The 24,671-nt window shown below is 39.5% G+C and overlaps 2 protein-coding genes across 2 annotated transcripts; both read left to right on the top strand.

The window, feature by feature from the left end:
* Positions 1-4,807: 4,807 nt before the first annotated feature.
* Positions 4,808-11,019, top strand: nampt2 (nicotinamide phosphoribosyltransferase 2; the record flags this gene model as incomplete). Its single annotated transcript, XM_079578382.1, has 11 exons — positions 4,808-5,083; positions 6,971-7,106; positions 7,176-7,279; positions 7,360-7,488; positions 7,774-7,932; positions 8,113-8,243; positions 8,503-8,728; positions 8,824-8,943; positions 9,213-9,353; positions 10,612-10,737; positions 10,858-11,019. Exons 1-11 carry the CDS (start codon positions 5,036-5,038, stop codon positions 11,017-11,019), a joined length of 1,482 nt encoding a protein of 493 aa, XP_079434508.1. The 5' UTR covers positions 4,808-5,035.
* A 1,690-nt stretch (positions 11,020-12,709) lies between these two features.
* Positions 12,710-23,603, top strand: LOC306980004 (interferon-induced GTP-binding protein Mx-like). Its single transcript, XM_079579193.1, has 12 exons — positions 12,710-12,967; positions 15,996-16,133; positions 16,226-16,380; positions 18,471-18,609; positions 18,676-18,874; positions 19,018-19,096; positions 19,161-19,283; positions 19,387-19,522; positions 20,660-20,818; positions 20,900-20,976; positions 21,068-21,325; positions 23,346-23,603. Exons 1-12 carry the CDS (start codon positions 12,781-12,783, stop codon positions 23,568-23,570), a joined length of 1,875 nt encoding a protein of 624 aa, XP_079435319.1. The 5' UTR covers positions 12,710-12,780; the 3' UTR covers positions 23,571-23,603.
* The last annotated feature ends 1,068 nt before the right edge of the window (positions 23,604-24,671 follow it).

Raw genomic sequence — 24,671 nt, 5'->3', positions numbered from 1 at the left:
GATAATTTAACACATTTTTCATTGGTTCACTTTCATGCTCTTTCTCAGAACAACTCATCCAGCTGTCACACAGATACATGCACTTTTAGTGAATTCACAGTGCTTGGTCAACACAAGCTGACCTGTACCAAACTTTGGCCAATACCTTGTCACTTTCAACATTTTTGTAAAAATCTGTGCGTTGCTAATGGCAGTGAAATGATTCTTATGTTTTTCACACATGAATCAAAAGTAAGAAAAGGTGGCAACAGACCACTGTATGTATAGTATAGTGTTACTGTGTTATGTGAAAGCTCACAGATTTTAAAGCTTTGCAATTATGTTCGAGTTAATGAAAATAACAAATTGGTATATGAAAGTATGTTTGCAGGTCTAGTTATATTGACTATTTGTGAGAGCTGTGATGTGAAGCAATGAAAAAATGTGAGTGAAATGTTAAGATAAACGTTTGAAGCAAAGGATGAGGTTTCAATCATGTTAAAGCGATTAAGAAAAAGTGTCATTAGAATGCCTGGTCGCCTCCCGCGAGAGGTGTTCCAGGCATGTCCTAACGGGACAAGGCCTCGCGGAAGGCCCAGGGCACGCTGGTGGGACTATGTCTCCGAGCTGGCCTGGTGTCGGCTTGGGGTCCCCCCAGAACAGCTGGAGGAGGTGTGCGTGGATCGGGAAGTCTGGGCATCTCTGCTGAGACTGCTGAGACTGCTGCCCCCGCGACCCGGCCCCGGATAAAGCGGAAGAAAATGGAAATGGATGGTAATTAGAATGAAAGAATGCATGTGTATTCTCTCTCATAGACCCTCATAGAACATTTTGTTTTGAAAGTGGACAAAGACATTTACCTTGACCCTACTGAAGATATATCATCATTGTTGTTCTTTCTGTATATCACTTCATCAAATTTTATAGTAAGAACTGGCGGACATGAGCATTACCTAATACATATCACATATCAGCTGCTGAACATGAGCCAAGTTTACATCCATAATGAAGAACCGGTCTCACCCACAGCACAGCACGAGGAGTAGATGTGAAGCTCTTATCAGTTAATTTCACCACCGTAAGACTATAATTCATGCCTGCTATACCAGGCATCATTATTTTTCTTAGTATGCAGTAGCCTATATTTGTATGTATTTGCATTGTGTGTAAATTGGTTTGTTTGTTCGCGTTTTTTTTTTTATGATTGAATGCCTTTTAAACCGTATCAAAGATGAATTTCTGGCTCTCTTGGGGACAGATATAAAGATCTTATCTTTAATCATGTATTAAGAGCTACTGTAACAAGGGACTTTCTTCAAACACAAATGAACTCATGTGGAAAGGTTGATTTTATTGATAATAAAAGAGAGAATAGTAGGAGGCACTATTGCATCAAAATCTGCTCTGACTTCACCTCAATAACAAAATCAAATGCAATGTAAACAGAACAAGGGTTGTTTTACAAGATTGTAATCTATATTCAGCAGTTTTTCAGCCCTTTGATTGGTTCTGTTGTGCTGTAGTAATGAAGTTTGACTTGACGTGATTTGATCAGAGAATTGTGGTATTAAACGGTAAAACGGTATTATGAGTATAAACAGATATATGCAATGCAAATGGCCCAGTGAGCGAAATCATTTCACTGACTGGGCCAATGAAATGGGGTAAGTCTTGCTTGGGGGAGTTCATCACTGCAAGTGTGTTGTCAATGCTGGTTTAACTTGAAAACCAAGACGGTAAAAACTCGGTTTCACTCAGCTTTTATTGCAGCACTTAGCAGGTTGAAAACCAAACATACAGAAAAACATGACTTAGCAAAGCTGTTTGAACATATATGAATTCAAGTTTTTAGAGATTCATTCACCATTTTAGTGCAATGTAAATATTTTTTTAACCATTTTCACCAAACAATGTATATTCTGAATGTTTTTTCAGATTTCAAACACAATTGACATACAGTAATATTTTTATAATTTAATTTCAAGTGATAATTGGAGTCAGCATTTTAACTACTTATAAATGAGAAAATATACTTTATCACTGGTTGGATAAGTTTGCCTGTTGTAAACACTAAAATAGGACTAGTAGAACTCACATCTCTGTTCTACTGTGCATTGACTGGGTGTGTGCCACTGTGCAACACCAGCATTAGACCCAATCTTTATTTTCTTAGCTGCATCTAGCATGCAAACTAAAAAATTACAACCAACTTGACAAAAGTTGAAACTCGAGATGATAGAGTAAGAGGAGTAAAAGTGTTTTTCATCCAAACAATCACCAAGTCACGAGTTTCCTCCTTAGTGCTTTTCTGCAGTTCTCAATCAATCAATCAAATTATATTTGCACAGCACCGAATGCAGAACAGGGTCAGGACAAGGGTCAAAACACAGACAAAACATCATCAAAACATTCAAAACAGCAACAGTTGATTCAGTAGCCATGTGTTGAAAGCTTAATAGATGTGTAGAAGTGCATTCCACAGTTTTGGGATGAAAAAGGTGTGCTCAGATGGGTGCAGAGGCCTAACTGGTTAGTAGACTGATACTAATACAGCGAGGTATGCTGGGGCCAGACCATCGGCTTTGAACAGGAACAGCAGGACCTTAAACTCCACCCTAAGCCAGTGAAGAGCACAAAGGACTGGGCTGATGTGCGAGTGCTTGGAGATGTGCTGCCGCGTTTTGCACCATAAAGGCCATTACAGTCGTCTATCCTCGAGCTAATGAAGGCATAAATAGCCTTTTCAAGGTCAGCACGGGACAAGAATGGTTTGACCTTACTGGGGAGCCTTAGCCTTTAAAACCTCACATTCCCAACTCAATTGAACTGCTTGTCATATTCACTGTTGTCAAAAATAACACCCAGGTTACGCACAGCGGGAGCAAACTGAGGTGTTAAAGGGCCAAAAGGAGAACTGCGGGGGGAGTCAGGGCTAAACAAGTTATACTCAGTCTTTCCTTTTTTTAGGTTCTGTGAGTCAAGTAAAACTTTATTTCCATAGCATGTTTAAACTGTGATTGACTAAAGTGCTGAATAAAAGCTACAGATGAAATCAAGGTGATGAGGGAAAAGGCTATAAGAAAGATCTGTGGTGCAAAGTTTTCTGGTCCCTCATGGTGGTTTATGTCCATTTACTTTTGAGTACTTGAAAATTATATAGTTTTATTATGTAATTCCTAATGTCTTACTTTCATATTAAATATTACACATCTGACGCCTAAATAACTCTTCATAAACAGGTAAAAGAACCAATTTAGGTATAACTTTCCTTCTGATTTAACTGTTTCCTTACGCCTCTATAGCAGTGCAACACACCTTTCTGGCTCTCGGGCCACCGGTCCGGCCTCTCAATTTTCTCCTTAACCTCTTATCCCCCGCTTTAACCGAGCTTTACCCAAATCTAAAATTTGAAAAGAAAGGGATCAAAATAGTGACAGAAACGAGGATGAAAATGGAACACAACAAAAAAGTGACAAAAAAGGTAGCAAAAACATAACAAAAAGTGTTCAAAAAAAGCAATGAAAACCAACAAAAACATGACCAAATCCCCAAAATGTGACAAAAAACACGCATCGAAAAAGAGACAAAAAAACCCCTGACGAAGCAATAAAAAAAGTGAATTTAATCTCAAAAGCAGATACTGGGAAAAAAAATCATATCTTTAGATCCAAGTTTTTCACCCCATTTTTTCCCAATTTTTATTTTGACCCATGTTTTGTTTGTTTTCACAATTCTTTACCTATTTTTGCACCATTTTCTCCCCATTTTTCCCACACTATTTTTACATATTTTTACCACTATTTCTCTCATTTTTCTCGTGTTTTTTTCTGAAATGCTTCCAATGTAACTAATGACGAGTTAAAACTAAAAGTATTTTTTCCAACTGTGAAAAATGTTTTTGACGATGATGACAATCTATATGGACAGCTTTGGCATGTCTAATGTCTATGCTTAATCATATAACAAAACTAGCAAACATCGGAATTGCAGAAATACGATCCAACTCCAAATGCATAGACATTTTAAAAAGGATTGACCTCTTAATCCTCACCTTAACCGAGTGTATTTTCTCCAGTTCAGCTTTACCTAAATCCATAAGGTCCATAAGCCTAAAGGCCAGTGTAATGCCTCATTTGAAAGCTGAGACCTACAAAACTCAATGGATCTTTTTTGTCACTTTTCTGTTTCTTTTTTATGTGTTTTGCCAACATTTTGGTCAAAATTTTCATCACTTTTTTGTCACTTTTTTGTTGTGTTTCATCACACATTGTTATCGATTTTTTGTAAGAAATTTTGGTCACTTTTTCATCACTTTTTGCCACTTTTCTATTGCTTTTTGGGGCTTTTATGCTGCATTTCTTCACACATTTTTCCCCCCACATTTTCATCCCTTTTTTTTTTGCTCTTTTGTGGCTTTTTTGTCACATTTTCGGGGCGACAGTGGTGCGGTTGGTCGAGCGTTTTGCCTCATGATCAGAAGGTCGGCGGTTCATATCCCAGCGTCTGCGTACACTGGTGTATGAATGAGAGTGTGAATGTGAGCTAATCAAGGCAGAAAAGCGCTATATAAGTTGAGACCATTCGCGTTTTTTTGTCTCGGTTTTGCCACTTTCTTCAACAAGCTTTCAGATTTGGGTGATGTGCTCGGTTCAGGTGGCGCTTAAGAGGTTAAATCACAGCCACACTGTAGAAGAGTAGAACTGCAGAAGCCCCGCCCACACAAGCATGTACGTAGCGTGCGCGCACTATTACGTTCAGTTTTGTGGGCGGTTACTCCTCGCCTAAACCCCGCCCACATTTTTTAACAACAACCCCCTCACTGCTGCTGCTGCTGCTACCTCCAGAGTCCTCCCCTCTGATACTGACCCCTTACCTCAGATCCCAGCGGAATCTCCTCGGGTAGAAAACACGTTCGGTCGCTGTTCATACGCGAAACTCTCCGCTCGAAGTGGCTGGATTCACCTCCTTATGACACGACCCTGACTGGGATTCGGAAAGCTACAGGGAGAGAGACGCCCGCGCGCTGTTCACGTGAATTAATTCATTCACAACAACAATGGCAGCGCATGATTTCAATTTCTTGCTAGCGACTGATTCGTACAAGGTGAGTGCTGGAAATCGGCTTCACTCACTCGTTTGATTTTGTGTAGCTCCCATTGTCGTGTCTCGAGAGCTCCTCTGTTATCGTACAGCTCTTGGCTATGCTAAATGTCACGAGTGTTTTGTCATTAGTTGATGGTAGCAACAAAGCTACACTCACCCACACTACGCGGTAGGTCTACCTCGGTGAAAAGTCCACACGCATGAGTAGAGGTCAAAGCAAAGGCCCGACCTATAAAGGCACTATCGTAATTACACAGAATGGATATTTATGGACCACAAAGATCACCCTTAGATTCAGAATATAGTTCATACAATAGAATTACGAACACCGACTTGCTTTTATATATTGTGTCAAAAACAGCATTATACCACATAACATTATTTAACTGATCTTTTATTTTATTTTTTCTTGCTTTCACTTTCACTTCATCCGAACATGAGCTCAGAAGTGACTGTTCTTACTCAGTTATTCGTGCATGACACATACAGATAAGTATGTGCCTGTAACTTTTTTTTTTTTTTAAGTTCAGCTACTAATACATCTAGGTTTTACTGATATTATAATATCCCACTCAAAATGATGCATCTCCTTAAAAAGTCTGACATTTGATTTTGTAAAAATAAGACCTTAAAAAGTCTTTGCTGAAAATTTGGGTTTAGGTCTTAAATGTGATGCTCCTCTTAGTTATTTATAATAACAATTAATACAATTATTGAATAATTGTAGTAACTATGTTTTACCAAATGAGGTGTGTTTATGTGTCCCAGTTTGTAGAGTAGAAGAAAATGTATGCCAATATTATTAAAGTATGGGTAACACTTTATTTTACACTACCCTTGATACATTGTACCTAACTAAATTTACTACAGTATGGAAGAAGAAGAATGGGCTTTGTAACAATGTGTAATAACTTGTACCTATGGGTTAGATACACAATGAAATAATATGTATTTGTAGTTTGTAGTCGGTACATAATGTAATAAGACATCATTCTAACTCTAACCCTAACCTTAAGCCCTAACCATAAGCGTCTCGTGTCCTATTACATTATACAAAGTACTAACACAAGTTATTCCATTGTGTACGTACTACATAGGTACAAGTTATTACAGAGTGTAGCGTAAAATAAAGTGATACCTTAGTATATGATTTTATGTCTTCAATGACCTGTACATAGACTCACATGTGATGATGGAATGTGTATGAGGTTTTAGCATGTTTTATCACAATGCAGCACATAGTTCAGAAGGACAGAAGCTTTATTGTGATTGGTCAGCTGTACAAAAAGGGTTGTCATTATAAAAAGAGTGTGCCTTTAGGTTTGTGCTTCAGCACTAATCAGCCTTCACTAGGATTATGATCTTTACACATACCAGTCCTATTATCCTGATTATCCCACAGTACTAACGTCCACTTTTTGCTTGTCAGAGTCAGACCCCTTATTTTTGAACAGGTAGTGTGTTCTTGAAAGCATCTTTTTTTTGTTTAGTACATCTATAGCCCCTGGCCTGTAGGAGGTGTTACTGCACACTAGAGCCTACACACAGCATGAATGAGTCAGGTCAAGTGGGGACAGGTTGTCTCTGGTTTTTGTGCTGCCGTTTTTTATTGTATATTTTACTATAATTATATACTATAATGCTCTAATTCTCAATAGCCTGCCTATACATGTTTTCCTAACAGCATTCTTTAGTGCGATTTAGAGAATTGTAACCTTAAAACTAGAATTGCACAATCACACGTGCAGTAGAGTCGCCACCTGACAGATCTCAAGTTTTGCAATAGATTCAGTTATGTAATACAAACTTGTAAGGCTGATTAGAGACAATCGAGCTTTACAGCCAGTGACTGAAAGAATTGCCTAATAGTTTCTTTCATTTGTTTCAGATCACACACTACAAACAGTATCCTCCAGATGTCAGCAAAATCTATTCCTACTTTGAGTGTCGCCGGAAGAAAGGTTCCCAGTTCAATGAAGTGGTCTTTTTCGGTTTGCAGTACCTGCTCAAGAAATATCTTACAGGTATGTTTTACATCTCCCCTGTACTGCAATACGCTTCTTACATTTGTTTATCTGTTTTATTGTTCGCAGGTCGAGTGGTAACAGAAGATAAAATTCAGGAAGCCAAGCTCTTTTACCAGATGCATTTTAAGCAGACTGTATTTGATGAAGAGGGCTGGAGAAAGATCCTCGAGGTATTGTCAGGCACTACTTTGCTACACAAGTAATGTTTGTTTGACCAGTGCACACATTGACCTATGCCTTTGTGTGGCAGAAACATGATGGACGTCTACCAATCCGTATCAAAGCTGTGCCTGAAGGCAGGATCATTCCAAGAGGCAATGTGCTGTTCACTGTGGAAAACACAGACCCCAAATTCTTCTGGCTGACCAATTATATTGAGGTGACCCATATTTTCATTTGAATGATAACTCCGTGAGACCATTCTTGAGTATTTATGCATCTACTTAGACCCCTTTCTAAAAACTCTTCTAAAAGACTGAATTTAATTTTTTGATACCAGAATGCTGCTTATAAATGGCACCTACCGGGCTCTAGTCTGTAGTGCTTTTAGTGTTTTTTTGTTTTTTTATCAATAAATGAATTACATGGAAAGTAAACATTTAACCTACCCCACGCACACACTTGCACTTAATGTGTTTCTACTTCTTTTCGCTCTCTTGTCCAGACTATGCTAGTTCAGATGTGGTATCCCATCACCGTGGCCACCATTTCAAGGGAGTTCAAAAAAATCCTTGCCAAGCACCTGAAGGCTACATCCGGTAGTTTGGAAGGCCTGAACGAGAAGTTGCATGACTTTGGTTACAGAGGGGTCTCATCACAGGAGGTTAGTAACATTATCAGGGTACATACATTCAATGTTTTTATATAATGTAATAGTAATAATAATAATGCTAAATTCCAGTGCATAAAAAAGGTGTTTTAGAAATGGATTATCTCTCTGTCTCATTGCATTGCTTATACTCCTTATGTCTGCATAAAAAGATCCTCTCTGTTTCCTTTTTAGTCAGCAGCTTTAGGAGGAGCTGCTCACCTGGTGAACTTCTGTAGCACAGACACAGTAGCAGGGCTGTTGATGGCACAACGCTACTATGCCTGTCCTATGGCCGGCTTCTCCATCCCGGCTGCAGAACACAGGTACTTTTTTTTCCTGAAAAAAAAGAAACGTGACATGATTAACGTTAGGCCTAGATACATTCGAGGTTAAATATGTTATCAGTGTAGAAATCTTATATCGCCCCACAACAAAACTAGCAGTGACTTGTGCCTGTACTGTTTTTATTTTTGACTAAATCATGGCTGGGACAAGTAGACCGTTCTGCCATATGAGACTGTCATGAGCATGTGGACAGTGCATATAAAACCGCTTGTTCACATCTGCCCTCTGTCTGTTCAGTACCATCATATCCTGGGGCAGACATCGTGAGAAGGAGGCTTTTGAGCAGGTGTTGGATCAGTTCAGCTCGGGGCCTGTGTCAGTGGTCAGTGACAGCTACGACATCTTCAACGCCTGTAAACACATCTGGGGGGACAAGCTGAAGGAGCGGGTGATGGAGCGCAGCCAGGACTCATGTCTGGTCATCCGGCCCGACTCGGGAGACCCTGCTGAGACACTTATTGAGGTACTTCAAAATGTTAATACAGTAATTTACCTCAAAACTGCACTTGTTGGTGGTTATCTCTGTTTTGTTTTTGTCTTTACTTGTCTTGCTTACAGGTCATACGGATTCTGGAGGAATGTTTTGGCTCTTCCAGGAACTCTGTGGGCTTCAAAGTGTTGCCCTCTTACCTGCGAATCATCCAAGGAGATGGTATAGACCTCAGCTCTATTAATGAGGTAAGCAAATAACCATTTGACTAGTGGGACGTAATGTTTTAGAGAACGATCTTGATTATGTCCACACAAACATTATTAACTCACATTAATTTTTTATTGTTAGTGAATCAATTCATATTATAATTTTATTTGCTCCATGGAGGTTTCTCATTTTTCTTTTAGTTCTCATCAATTAAAATCTTTTGTGTTGTGTGTGTTACCTGGACAATAGAAATTGCAGCTAGTGGTAACATCCGGCTTCTTAAAACACACTGTCCTCTATTTGACAGGTTCTTCAGAAGTTGAGTGAAGAAGGCTGGAGTGCTGAAAATGTCCTCTTTGGCTGTGGAAGTGCTTTGCTTCAGAAGCTCAACAGAGACACACTGAACTGCGCCTTCAAGTGCAGCTATGTGGAGACTAATGGAAAAGGCGTACGTATTAAACTTTGCTCTGCCGTTCTTCAGATACAAATCACATGTGTTGAACAGTTCAGTGTAACAAAATTGTAATTTTACATTTTTTATTTATTGATTAGGACAGTGCATGCTAATGAACACACATAAGAAATCCATGTAAACACACCACACCCCGTGTGTTAGAGAAATAACAATGGTGTTCGAGAGGATAGATGAAAAATAGGCAGCAGTCTGGATGTCTTATACAGGAGATGTTTATTTACCATCGGAGTGGGACAGGGAGACATGAACTTGAGACATTGTGCTAGTCCTACCATTCAAGTCTGTCTATGCTTCCACAGAAAAGGGATGAATACCCTCTCAGAGCGTCATACTGATACGCAAGCAAACATTCAGTGGCTGAGAGTCACAGTCAAGGCTATGACAGAGATAGTACGACTGTACAGCTTGACCCAGTATGATAAATAGCGATTTAATGTTATCCTCCAACACCTTGCACTTACAAACACACTCTTCATCCTGGGCTGGCTACTGTACTTGTTTTTATTTTAGTGTTTGGAGCAGGGCTTCCGCAGGGCATTAGAAAGTATTGAAAGTCATTAAGTGAATTGTGCCAAAATCAAGCCCTGAAATGTCATTAAAAAGTTTTAATTCAGATTCAAACTGGCATTAAATCGAAATGTCTTGGAAAATTATAACATTGCTCAACACTTTTTCTCGTATAAGTTCATCATTAATTCCAAAATAATGGTCTAAAACATCTTCAGCTGCCGTTTTAGCTGGAATTTACCACAAGTTTCCTGTTTTGTCCAATTCTCTTCCCTCTGTTTGAAATGTTTGCAAATTAAATATGCGCCAATCTTTTAGTTGTGGCAAAATGGAATTGAAAAGCAGCTTTGAGCTATTTTAGATTTATTAGCTACAACCACCTTCTTTATGTCAGTGACAAGTTCACTAACATTTTGAAGTCTAAAACTAAAATGAATCATGTCAATTACAAAATCTACAAACACCAAGTTCAAAATGCGAAGACAAGATACTTCATATTGACAGTAATATCTTAAAATTAAGAAATTTTACGATAGGTTATTTTGTACTGAAAAGGGCAAACAATGAAAGCCATTACCAAATTCTGCCATAACTACCGGTAATACACAATAAAATAATCACCTCATGGTTGGCTAATGTAGCACTGAGCAAATTACTACGAACACTATAACGTCTGTGTCATTTATTGCTTTGTAAGAATTCTCCTGATTCCACTTTGTTGCAGATGGATGTGTACAAGCAGCCAGTGACCGATCCCTCCAAAGGCTCAAAGCGGGGCCGGCTGTCTCTCAGGAGAAACTCCAATGGCTGTATTGAGACAGTGGAGAGAGGCGTAGGGAAGCCTGAGGAGGTTTGGGACGTTTTTTGCTATTTGGTGTGAAAATGAACTAGTGTGGCATACAGTACATTTATTGTGTTATAATATTTGTATAATGTTCATGTAAGTAAGACTGGTTGTCCGTCTGTGCAGGATCTGCTTGTGACCGTGTTTGAAAATGGCGTCCTCCTTCATGAGTATTCTCTAGATGAGATCCGAAAGAATGCTCGACTTAGGGACCATGACCTCAGTCCCACCGTGCACAACATCGAGAAAGAACTGCTGGGGAAGAACATCCTCAACGGACTGCACTGAGGCAACAACTATGCAGCCGGGGCTTGAAACTGATGTCCTGTGCACAACAACCTGGCCATTTTGGCCACATCCTCCCTCAGTTGTCTCCCAGGGAGGCCACACGGGTTGATTTTCAGTTGGACTTTTCTCCCTGGGAGGACACAAGTGTTGTGGCTTGTCAACACATTGCAGTTTTATACTGTGTTGTGCAGCTGGGGTGACCAAACATTAATGTTTCATGTGTGCAGAATTTCATGCATTTTCTTTGTTTAATAATCTATTACAATTCTTGATAATTTTATAGAGCAATGTGCCTGTATAATGTATAAATGGGCTGTCATATCACAATGTCTTTCACAGCCAAGGTTGTATGCAAAAAGTGTATGTTTTTAAATATATTTTTTGTATTATCAAATGATTTTCTTGAAACACATGTATTATTAATAATTCATGTACTGTGATTTTATTTTTTCCTGTCACTTAAACAAATATAACATGGTCATTTAATTTTCCAAAATCATCTCGAGTGATTTCTCTTTGGAAATTGTATAAAGTGCTTGTATCGAGTAGAAGCACATACGTAGCTTTTACATTAAACTATATTTCTATAAAAGGCAAAGTGGCAAAAGAAGTGCTCCTACTTCGAAAGCACCATCGAAAGCAAACTGGTGAAATATATAGAAAAAATGTAAAGGGTAGCAGCACATCAGTAGTTCATATATCTAGACAGAAGTACTCACATATTTCTTTATTTGGTTACAACATTGAGTAAACGCTGAAATATATAGTTTGTGTTCATTGGTGCGGGTTGTTTTGTCCACAGTTTCTGTGACATGTGCAAGATCAGAGAATCATTTTATTTCAGTATAATCATATAACCTCAGGTGCTTGGCTTATCATTAACACTCCTTTAACATGGCCAATATAAATATAAAAAGTCATGATACGTATAACAGATAAAACACATTGTTGAACAATGCTTTTTATACTCCCCACATTCAACAAAGTATTTTTTCTTCATTGCAAATAACATCTTAGCTTATTACCAGCCAATACCGAAGTGCTTCAAAGGTTGACCACACCACACATCATTTACAAAAATGCCATGGGTTTGGAATTGACTTTATAGGAATTTGTATAGGATTCTAATATGTATTTAGCCTATAATTATTACTTAATAATTACTCATATTTGTTGTTTTGTAAAATTATGAGAAAATTATTAGGCTACATATTTGGAAAGAGTGAATGTTGGGTGGGATCAAGGGGGGCGCGACATGTTGTACTCATTGAAGTAGAATACATTGCACTTTGGGAAGCGCCGGGCCATCTTATTTTAATTAGAGTAACAATTTTTACTTTTGTGAGCTCAAAAACAGTCAATAATTATAGTGTTCTAGCAGTAGGTCCAATATGACATTTCCCTTTAGGCTATGTGTTTCATTTCATGGTGTTTCATGGTCTTAGCAAATGTCTATCCGTTTTTAAATGTGTCTATTGTTGGCTAGAAAACCTTTGATTTGCAAGTTGGAGAAACATCCCCAATTCCCACTCTACCAAATTCAGCTGTATCAAAAGCAGTTTGATCACTTTCATTTTCTAGAGAAATGAAACTTAGGAGAGACTGTGTCCAGCCTACTTTCTGCTCTTGTGACGCACGTGCACGCAGCGGCCAAACAAACTCGCTTTGCATTTTGGGGTGTACGCGCTTTGCCTTCATCTTCGTTTAGAGACCAACGCTACAGCATATTCTCATCCCATGCTCAACAACTATAACTGAAATATGAGCACATTGAATCAGAAGTACGAGGAGAAAGTGCGTCCCTGCATTGACCTCATTGACTCGCTCCGCTCTCTGGGAGTGGAGCAGGACCTTGCGCTGCCCGCCATCGCCGTCATTGGAGACCAAAGCTCGGGGAAGAGCTCTGTGCTGGAGGCGCTGTCTGGAGTGGCGCTGCCAAGAGGAAGTGGTGGGTATGCCCTGTTCTGAACTGTGATTGATGTCATTGTTTTGTTACTTTGTGAGGATTTTTACATATGCCTACTGGTCAATTACACAGGCTTAAAAAAAAAAGAAACACTTCCTGAAAAAATACGCACAAAGAGGAAACACTGATGGGGGAGAGGGCGATGTACAAATTTAACCTAGGGGGTTAAATTCATACATCGCCATTCCTGATAGGAGTTTGTGAAATATTAGGCCTATATTATTGCAGTAAAATCCATAAATTATTATTATTATTATTTTTCAATTGCTGCAATTTGGGGACATGGATAGGTTTCCGTTTCTCGATCCACAGCAGCAGAGGCCGCCATCTTGTGTGGCATTCGACAATGTTAATGCACAACTCGCATGCACATTTATTTAATACTTGTGTCTATTAGTCGCTAGTGTGTGTTTTTTTTCACTCACAATGAGCCATGTGATGGTAGGCTAATATAATCATGGTACTAATGTACACATGCATGGTAGTCATAACAATAAAAGACGTAGGGTGCACTTAAAGGTCCTATATCATGCAAAATCGACTTTTTGGAGCTTTTAGCCATGTTGTTAAGCTATTTCCTTATCAAAAACACCCCCAGAGTGGTTTGTGGCTTCATTCACGCAGCTCTCCGCAATCCTCCTGAATCCTGCTCTCTGAGCAGCTGCTCCTCCCTCTCCTGGTGAATGACTGAGTGTTCAGTTGTGTCATAACAGTGGAACAGAAGTGCTCGACGTCTGTAATGTAATGTCTTAATTCTATGCTTACAGCCTGATTTTAATTTGTAAAACAGCGTTTTCATTATTTCTGTCGTAAGAGAGAAACAAAGAGAAAAAATAAAATAAAATAAAAATAAAAAAAATAAAAATGATGTGCCCGAGGTGCTTCCAGGTCAGCTGTGGCCAAAACAAACACATCGCCTTGAGCGTCTGAGCAGATCAGTCATGTTTGCGCTGCAGCTGTGAAGATGGAGCTCGTTACCTACTCTGGACACACATGTTCTTTATTCTTAACTAACGATAATGTCACGGAGAAAAAGAAGCGCGTTTGGCTACGGAGTTTATTCAACCTTTTCCAAGAAGAGGCCACTCGTCTAGCTGTTTTTTTCTCCGGGATTCAGCGACTATCAGCCAAAATATTGTTTTTCTGTGACTGTCACTGATGGATGTTTGGTGAACCTTCGCCAGAACCAAAGTGGATTAACTTTTATAACCAACGCAAGTCCCACAATGTAAACAGCGATGGACCAGAGTGGTGAGTCAATCCAAACGCGGGTTAGCTTGTGTGTTACCATATTAGCATGTGTGTTAGCCATTTATGAAGCTGTGTTGCAGATGTCAACTCCGTATAACTGCATCGTGAAGCAATTTCACTTATTGCTGTTTATTTATATTACGGTAAAGTTGTATGTGCGGAGAGAGGGGGCGGAGTTAACTGAATCGAAGCGTTGGGAACCCAGGGTGCTGAGGGTGCTGCAGCACCCCCTGGTAGATAATTAAGGTTAAGGTTAAGTATACTTTATTAATCCCGTAGGGAAATTCATTCTCTGCATTTGACCCATCCCCATGATGTGCAGCCAGGCTGGTGGTCAGAAACACCTGGCTGGAGGATTCACCTATTGTACATGATTTTAGTGGTAGGGGAAACCGGAGGAAACCTATGTAGACACAGGGAGAACATGCAAACTCCACACAGGAATGCCCCGTCCAGGTGGGAATCGAACCGCTATTAATAAATAGGAAATATGCATTTTGGGGGTACATTTTGTCCCTCAGCCCCCCCTAACTATAATATCTGGACACATGCCTCCAGGCCTAACCAGTTTTGGTAGGTTCATGTGCTGTGAATCCCAGAACCAAGTGTCAACCCTGTTGCGGCTGAGTTGCCAGAGCCAGTCACTGTTTTTCTCTTTGGGTTTTGGTTTGTCAGCCATTGTTTGGGCCTAAGTTATAGTTGGGTTGCATTCTTATATTTGGGGTTTTGAGTTGTTGCTTTGTTCATTTCTTTTGGGCCTCTTTAAATGGCCATTTGTTTAGTTTGCTGTGATTTAAGTTTGTAAGTATGAGGGGGATCGCCGTGTCGTCTTGTCCGAAGCACTGGTGGTCAACACAATTGTATTAAATAGATATTAATAGTTCTATGGTGGGTCATATATCACTCACAAACAGAGCATTGCATCTGTGAAAAGGTCGGTGCTGTACAAGATCTGTGATTTAAATAAACAGCTCTTCAAGCTCAGAAAAATCAGCTGTTTGCACACCAGTCACCAAAACATCCGGTAAAAATCGCGCAAATAAACAATTACAGTGATCCTCCACATAATCCCTACAACTTAAACGAAATATTTGCACAACCTGGTTTTAAGCATGGCTCATTGATAAATGGATTTTAACTTCAGCTGTCAGCTATTTTAACATGATCAATCATGTGACATCAATCATCAGTCATCAATGACAATCTCTATTGTTAAATAAATGCCGCTCTTCTGCAATTTATAAAGTCTCTAAGTCTCATTGCATTAAGCACTTGGTCACATAAGTTGTCCTCAGAACAGAAGCCTGAGGTTCTTTAGGTCATAATGAATTTTACAATAAACTGGTTTCACTATTAGAAATATAATCTGGTGGAGCCATGAATAAAAAAAGTCTGTCCACTGCTCATTATAAGTTAACATTAGGGAACCATGACTCACTAAGCATGCAGCAGGATGGGGATGAACACGGAGCATTGGTGGAGAGATTACATCACTGCATCACCAAAATCAATAAGAAGATTGTATAAAGCATTTACTGCAGGCTTCTGAATAACGGTTTGGGGGCCCTTGACCGTTGGGGGGCCAGGCCTTGCCTTATGGCAAGCTACGCCTCTGACTCGCACTCTCAAACACATTCTCACTCATCCTGGCCTATTGTACATGTTTTTAGTGGTAGGGGACAGGTAGAAATCATGTTAGAGGCCAACAAAAATATGACACAAGTCTGACATGTATGCTCTATCTAATTCATTATTGCAGGAATTGTGACGAGATGTCCCTTAGAGCTGAAGATGAAGAGATCCAAAGCTGGGGGGAAATGGCATGGGAAAATCAAATACAAAAACTACAGAGAAGAGATACATAAACCTGCTGATGTGGACGGCAAGATTAGACAAGGTACATCACTTGAACATGACTTGTCTTGGCCTATTTTCATTCATATAATTTAGTCGGCCTATACTGTGTGTAACTTGTCCGATTCCCTACAGCTCAGGATATGATTGCGGGTAAAGGCTGCGGGATCAGTCATGATCTCATAACTTTGGACATAACCTCTCCTGATGTGCCTGACCTTACACTGATTGACCTGCCCGGAATCACTCGTGTTGCTGTCGATGGACAACCAGAAAATATTGGAGATCAGGTAGGCTACATTGTTTTCACCTTATTAAGAAGTAAAGTTAAAAGCAAACTTAATGTAATTGTAATGCAATTCGGGCGTTCTGCTCTCCCAAAATTTCATCCACTGAGCGGCGCTGTGATCAAATATGACACCGTTTGTTGTGTAGCGCACTTCCTGCTGCTATTATACTGCATTCATACTGAAGGCGATGAAGACTTTTCTGTTCTGTTTTATTGCCTTAATGGTTTGTGCAGCCCTGTGAGGAAACTCCTGTTGTGATATTGGGCTTTACAAAACCACTGATAGGGACGAGTGATTTTGAATGTGTTCTGAAGCGTAGGAAGGAGCTCTTGACTGAAAAATAACTGCTGCTTTGGTTCTTCTATCTTGTCCCTCTTTGCTATTGCCATGTCCTATAGATCTTCAACTATAGCTATACACACGATCTGCACAAGGATCTCCCTAGTATTTAAGCACATATCCAGCCCATATGTCCGAATAAAGGACTATTATTTGTGCCAGTGGACAATGGTTATTCCAGGGTAGCCCCGTTAGCTTGTTACAATCGCCTACAGCTCATTGTTGATGAAAAGTCTGCAATAAACCACAAATGCATCAAGCCCGGCTCAGTGTGTGATCATCTCAAAGACTGCTTTATATAGTTACCGGCTGTATTTACGTTATTATTGCATAATACTTGTTTTCACCGGATCTATGCGCTGCTAAGGAGCTAGTTAGCTCCGGGCGAGCGGTTAGCAGCTCGGCTAAGGACTTATTTTTTGACATGGCTGATGTTCTCACGTTGAAAACACAGACTCGATAAAGTTGTATTGGGCAGAGAGAGACAATCAGAGGCTGTCAGTGCTTATGAAATGGCTGCTTTTTACTATAGTCTCCCAGGGACAGCTCACAGACCCCTGGGGCAACGGTTAGTTATCCGGCCCAACCTTCGAGGCTCCGAGCCGGGCGGGAGACCGTACAGCGGGGCAGTGCATGGCTAAAAGTGTCCGCTGAAGGCAGGAGGGGAGACGGGAGGTACGAGCCTCAAATGTAGGGAGTCGGAACAGTCGAAGTCTGCATCGTAAAATATCCGCTACAGAATTGTATTCCTCTCTTAGCAGAAGATGAAGCAAGCAGAGCGAGTGAAAACACTCCAGCAAGAACCGGAACTTGCGAAGACTATTGTCACCCATAATGCACCGCAAAATTCAGTCGCTCCCCCGCCCATCGCATGAAATTTGGGGAAAGCAGAACGCCCGAATTGTAAGCTTCCTCTACATTAAGCCTAGTCTTCCCTCCAAGTGCTGCTTCATCGTCCTTTTAACATCAGGTGGCAGTTTAATCTGTTCACAAAATAGTTAGGTTAGAATAGGTTTTCGTGACCAACTACAGTGGGGGAAAAAAGTATTTGGCCAAAATCCAATAGAAAGTCTATAGGAAACTGACCAAATACTTTTTTTCCCCACTGTATGTTTTCTTTGCATTAAAGCAGTGGTGGAACAATACCAAACTTTTTGACTCCAAAGTTTAGAAGCGACAGGGGTTCAGTAATAAACTGTCATCATATAACACATCAAAAGAGTTATGATTATAGATTCCCTCTACTTTAGCATAGCAGTCTGTAGACAATGACCGGTTCAGGTCTACTGTGTGCTGAGGCTGTTATAGAAATGTTGAATGGATAAGGAAAATATAGTGTAGATGTGTTTGTAAGTGACAAACACACATTAAAATCTCTTAATATTGCCATTTTAATTAAAACCAAACAGACTAAAGCCACATCAACTGTCCAACCTATATAATGCTTTACTCTGCTGTTATAGTGGGTTTCACTGATCACACAGTTTGTGGGTCTGGGAAGAGATGAGGCACATGGAAAATGACAACTGTTAGTTTTACGTTTCGTGGTGTGGCTGGATAAAAAGGCCTTACTGATTACATTTCGGATTCCTCGATACAGAAATACTGGCATCGGCCCCACATTTTAGAGTGTGACATTGTACAATCTGGAATCCAAACATCATCCTGCTACTCTACTTGACTGCCGTTTTGATTCCAACAGCTGAAAAATCATGTCCTAATTTGATGTAATCTTTTTTTTTTTTTTTCAGATAAAATCGTTGATTAACAAGTTCATCACAAAACAAGAGACCATCAGTCTGGTGGTGGTGCCCTGTAACGTGGACATAGCAACAACAGAGGCTTTGAAGATGGCTCAGGAAGTGGATCCTGAGAAAAAGCGGACTTTGGGTAAAAACTGACTACACATTAGAATAAACACCTCCACCAGGAACATACATTTATTTCTATTTTCAGGAATTTTGACCAAACCAGATCTGGTGGACAAAGGCACAGAGAGCTCTGTTGTTAAAATTGTCCAGAACCAGGTCGTCCCCCTAAAGAAGGGCTACATGATCGTCAGGTGCAGAGGTCAGAAGGACATCGCGGACAATATGTCTTTAAACAAAGCATTAAAGATGGAGGAGGCCTTCTTCAGAGACCATCACATTTTTAGGTAAGACAATCACAATTGTATCCCTCAAGAGTTTGTCAGAAACAAAGCAAATTTACTTACGTGCTGTACCCTTTTTAGTATCCCTTGTGTTCTGGATGAATATTCTTACCTTGTGGTCTTATTATGATGCGTTTATGTGCTAGCACACTCTATGAGGATGGATACACCACAGTTCCAAAACTTGCTGAAAAACTCACTCTGGAGCTTGTGGAGCATATTGAGGTAGTGTTAAACAATGCTTCCTCCTCTTTATTACATATTGTTTCTAATTTTGTCATGTCTTCAGAATTCCTTACCTCAACTTGAAGACCAAATAAAGAAGAAATTAATTCAGACAAACACAGAATTGGAGCGATACGGTGATGGGCTGCCATTTGAGCCAGCTGAGAGACAGTTTTTTTTGATTGATGTGAGTTTGTATGTGTTTAAATTACAGATATACAAACAACGGCTCCTTAATAATAAACTGTTCAACTTAAGCACTGTGTAAAATAGATTGTCTTTTTATATAGAAAGTCACAGCTTTCACTGATTATGCCATCAACCTCACCTCGGGGGAGGACCTGAATATTGGAGAAAATATCTTCTCCACCCTGAGAAAGGACTTTGGTTTATGGAAAGACATCATAGAGAGTTCTGGAACATCATGTAAGTAACGACTGTGGTTACGTATTTAACAATAATAGACTTGAAATGAAAAGTGAAATGAAAGTTTGGATTTTTATTTATTTATTTATTTTATTTTATTTATTTATTTATCAGGGACGATGCAATCAACATAGTTACAATTAATATTTGCAGCTGATGCGATGCATGAAGAGCTTGTAGCTAGTGCTAATTCACAGCTCATGTCCCTGGTTGGGCCTTTCTATCTATCCTAATTCAATCGTGCAGTTGATTTTGCAGCCATGAACTAAATGATGTAGCTTGAGGTATTGATAGTAAATTGATGTAATACATTTTTATCGTTTAAACTGAAGTAAAAAATAATGTTTGAGTAAAGTCAATACTCTAACTTTAGTCCAGAGAGATTTTCATAAATCAAAACCACCTGGAGAGATTTTCTGTGTAATATAACCTTAAAGTAAGCATCATCAATCAATAGCTAATATAAATAGTCTAGATCAGTGGGGTAGGCAAGTTTGCTCGGTCGAGGTCCGATTTTCTTCATTGTAAAAAGACCAAAGGCCAAATTTGACAATTTTAGCCAAAACTAAAGCCTGCAAATGCCAGTGCTGTGCATAATATATGACCTAATTTGGTGTTCTGTTTGGACATTTTTAAGTAATAGACAGTATTTCTCACATTTTTACAGAACTTAACCCTTTAAGTGAACACATTTTCTCCAGTTCGACCTTTCCCAAATCTAAAAAGCTTCTACTAGCGACAAAAAAATTATGAAAAAGCATCAAAAAAAGTGACAAGCACAACAAAAAAGTGAAGGCAACGTGAGGAAAAATCATTGATCAGTTTTGACGATCTTAGCTTTCAAATGAGGCGTTACTCCTATAGGCTGTAAGCCCCAGTCGAGAGGCTTTTTAGATTTGGGTAAAGCCAAACTGGAAAAAATGTGCTTGGTCAAGGCAGGGGTTAAGAGGTTAAACTCTACAACGGTTAAAGTACCCCTGATTTGTGTAAAGTTATTTCTCAAAATCATCTTGAGGGCCAATGGTTCTATGCTGGAGGGCCGGATATGGCCCCCGGGCCTGACGTTGCCTACCCCTGGTCTAGATCCTTTCATTCATATATAGAACTTGACTGTATGTTGACGGTATGTTCACACAGTCAACTGGAAGCTTGAAAGAGAGGTGGCCCAGTATGACCGAATGTACAGAGGAAGAGAACTGCCGGGGTTTATCAACTACAAAATGTTTGAGCGAATGATTAAAGACCAGATCAAACTCCTGGAGCAGCCGGCCATCTCCAAACTCCGAGATGTGGCAGGTTGTCACCTACTAAACACTGACAATATGAGACTGTTAAAAACAGGCTTTATAGTGTTTATGCTTTAATGTGTACTTTCAGAAATGGTCAAGAAGGAAATGTTCAAACTGGCACAGGACAGCTTTGTAGGATTTCCCAATCTGATAAAGACAGCCAAGGTACAACTTAATATCACTCTTGTTTTTCAATGTATATATTTGAATACATATCTCATTATGAATAATATGGCATAATGTGGTTGTCCCATAGCTTAAGATTGAGGCCATCTATAAAGAGAAGGAAGCTGTCGCTGAGTCTATGCTGCGGACTCAGTTCAAAATGGAGTTTCTGGTTTACACGCAGGACAGCACTTACAGCAAAAAGCTGGGCAAGCGCAAAAGGAAGGAAGAAGATGGTGTGCCCTTGGCTGTGTTCTTTGGACAGCCTGTGGCCAAGAGCAGCACAAACAGAAATGATCACAGTGCCACTCTCAAAGAGATGATGAATCATTTGAAATCATATTATCAGGTAAATCGTATAATGTACATAATGTGTATAATATAGGTTTCAATGAAAAAGTAGCACTTGCACTTGTCTGTCATTACACTTGTCTTTGAGAATTAGGTGTTACACTGTAAATCAACATTATCTATAAATATTGAAGTATTTCATACAAATTCAACGGGCCTATCGTCAGGCTTTTTAAAAACACATGGTGCAGAGATCTTTTCAAATGTTATGAAGCTTTCGTCACAAAGAATTGCTTACAGTTATATCAGTGACCCAATGTTTTATTTAAACAAGAGAAACACTTCAAAATATTATTACTTAAAGGAATAGTTCACAGTTTTTCCTTACTGAGATAATGCTCTTACCTGAGCTTAGACGAGTTGATACGTACCTGTCTGGTCTTTGTGCGTGCACATGGAGGAGTGTGGTAGCTTCCAACTTCACCCCTGTTTAGAGCTATAGGAACACATTGGGAGAGGCCAAATGCTCACAACATCTTTGGTCTTTTTGTGTGACTGAGAGCACGCACAATGACCAGACAGGTACGCATCAACTCGTCTAAGCTCAGGTAAGAACATATCTCAGTATGGAAAAACAGTGAACTATTCCTTTAAGTAGTAAAAATTCCGGTGTCAGAAAACTACTCTTAGAATTGTTTTTTAAAATCTATTTTACATTCTACAAGGGCATTGAGTTCATAAAATTCACCAGTTAAAACATGGCACGATCAACATAGGATCTTGGGACATTGGTTCAGCCCTCTTGGCAAAACACCCTGTATCAGTTTGTAGCCATAGCATGCAAGGGAAAGATTCTTTCTATGATTCAATGACACTAATGGCACACATTATTTAACGACTGTGTGTAATTGTATCCCAAGATAGTGTGAATAGCTCGTCTCTGTAGTTTAGTTCAGTTTGGTCACACTTATGCAGGAGTGGAATATTCAAATTGTGGAAGAATGATGTGTAGACTAGACACAAACAGTATGTCTCTGTCCAGTGGTGTAGTCTACGTGATACACAGGTATACGCCACTAGAAGGCCTGCAGAATTTCAGTATAACCACTACAAAGTGGGAAAAGATACGTATCACTCATTTGCGCAGTGTTATTTTTGCGTTTTCTGTCCGTTTGGAGACCAGCACAAACTCCACCACAAGCTATTTCCTCCGTGGATCTGCTGCTGCTGTTCGTTACAACAAACATGGCAAATTTTACTCTTAAAGCAGTAGTAAGTAACTCATGCCCCTAAAGGCCATAAGCGCCACTGCAGGTGTCGTAGCGTATTGCGTTTTTTTAATCATTAATTATCCGTGAGAATAAATACTACACTGACAGGGATATTGTACATTGTGCCACAACCAAATTACACAATGGAAATATTTTTTTCACTCAAATTTGGCTAAATATTGTTTAAGTGGTGCTAGCCCGCAGTCAGCTTTAGCCCCTTAGCCTGTTAAACCCCCCCCCCCCCCCCCCACCATACACACATTTATTAAGGGAAACAAGTTACTTAGTACTGCTTTGAGGTTTAATTTACATTTGGCCATGAACTTTATTGTATGCTAATAGTAATCTCGTTTGGAGAATTATTCCCATTATAAAATAAACCTGTTTATTTGATACAAGTATACAGCTTAAAGGGGCTAGATGCAAGTTTGCCATTTTATACTCACTACTGCCACCTCAGGTCATATGTGTAGCTGCACCTTCTATAATAAGCTCGTGCAGGATGGCACTTCGGACCCGAATTAACACCTTTTTGAGTGACAGTGCAGGATTTTAGAGGCAGTTGTGATGAACAGGTCTGGGCTCATTCTACACATTGGAACATGGCTGGAACATGTAGGGGGAGGAAAATACATAATTTTAACATTTTTAAACTCCGTATAGTCCATTTAATGCTACAGATTGTCATAATTCATTTTTATTTACAAGTTAGTGTTTTTACAGTACATTGTAAAACATAACTTTTTTTGCACTGTGTACTACACATAAATCAAAGTAATCGATTCAAATTGCTTGTTTTTGCTGCAGATTGCTGGACAGAGGCTGGCCGATCAGATCCCTCTGGTGATCCGGTACCAGATGATGCAGGAGTCGACTGCAAAGCTGAAGAGGGAAATGCTGCTGCTGCTTCAGGACAAGGAGAAAACCGAGTCACTGCTGAAAGAGAACAGCAGTATAAGAGACCACAGAGCTAAACTACAGGGCAGCATTGCACGGCTCAACAAGGCACGCACCCTGTTGTCTGAATTTTAAGAGCATACAAAGCCAACTGTAGATTTCCAACATGGTGGTCTTCTATATTTCAGATAATTGTTTTTGTTAACACACAATCACAATGTTGCATTTATTTTAAAGGTGACATTTATTTATATTTCAACTTGTCTTCATGGTGTTTGGTCTCTAAATGCTAAATTGTGAATGAAAACTTCATCTGCAAACTCCACCAAAAGCTCTGTCTTACTGTTCTTCAATAAAACAGTCAGCTAAGCAAAATGTCCCGGTTTGGGGAATAGAAATATAGTAAGCCGTATGAAATTATTCAAATAAACAAGCTTCGGACTGATTATTATAATTATTATTCATGATAATTATAGTATTTATATTTTCCTTTTGTTTACTTTTGTTTTGAGTTGTGCATTGTTGACATGTAGCCTCACCTCAGAAAGAAAATTTGTACGGCCTATGCTCCAAGAACGACAGAATCAGAAACCTAGAGAATCAATCAATCAAATTTATTACAACACTGCCCAGAGGAGGGTGCCTCTGTGAATATTGCCTATATTTTGGTTTCTATTTTACTATTCCGCGTTGATTTACGCAAACCGAGCTTTTCCTGTACGGTAGTTGAATAAAAACAAACCTGCACAGACAAAGGAGCAGTATGGATTGTCTTCCTACTGGCAAAGTACGTTCCCACATTGACCTCATTGACTCGCTCTGCTCTGGGAGTGGGACAGGACCTTGTGTTAATTGTCGTCATTGGAGACCAAAGCTCAGGGAAGAGCTCTGTGCTCCAGGCACTGTCTGGAGTGAAGCTGCCAAGAGGTAGCCTTGCCTAGGTCTACTGAACTTACTTTAGAGTTTTTCTTATTTCAATAATGCTACTACAACTCTGTTTTGAAACACCGCAACAACTTTGATTTGTCTTTTTTGCGGATTTACTAGGGTTTAGCAATTTCTATTTGACCTATTTTTTTATTATTTCAGTTTGCACATACGATATATATTTTTAATTACTTTACAGATAGTACCTTATTTATAATGTATAAATAGTGAAATTGACTAAAATGTGCATCTTTCCACTTCGCCTGCAGTGTATCTCACCCTTTTAATTTCATGAGGTTATTTAATGTT

This window comes from Gobius niger (genome assembly GCF_951799975.1).
Source record: "Gobius niger genome assembly, chromosome: 20".
NCBI classification, from domain to species: Eukaryota; Metazoa; Chordata; class Actinopteri; order Gobiiformes; family Gobiidae; genus Gobius; species Gobius niger.
Note: the sequence above shows the minus strand (reverse complement) of the source record. Positions and strands in the feature narration are given on the sequence as shown.

Bases quoted from the DNA above. Each gene is read 5' to 3' on its own strand.
- LOC306980004 (XM_079579193.1), top strand. From the start codon at position 12,781: ATGAGCACATTGAATCAGAAGTACGAGGAGAAAGTGCGTCCCTGCATT. The intron at 12,968-15,995 runs GTGGGTATGCCC...TCATTATTGCAG, and splicing joins GGCGCTGCCAAGAGGAAGTG to GAATTGTGACGAGATGTCCC. The intron at 16,381-18,470 runs GTAGGCTACATT...TTTTTTTTTCAG, and splicing joins CAGAAAATATTGGAGATCAG to ATAAAATCGTTGATTAACAA.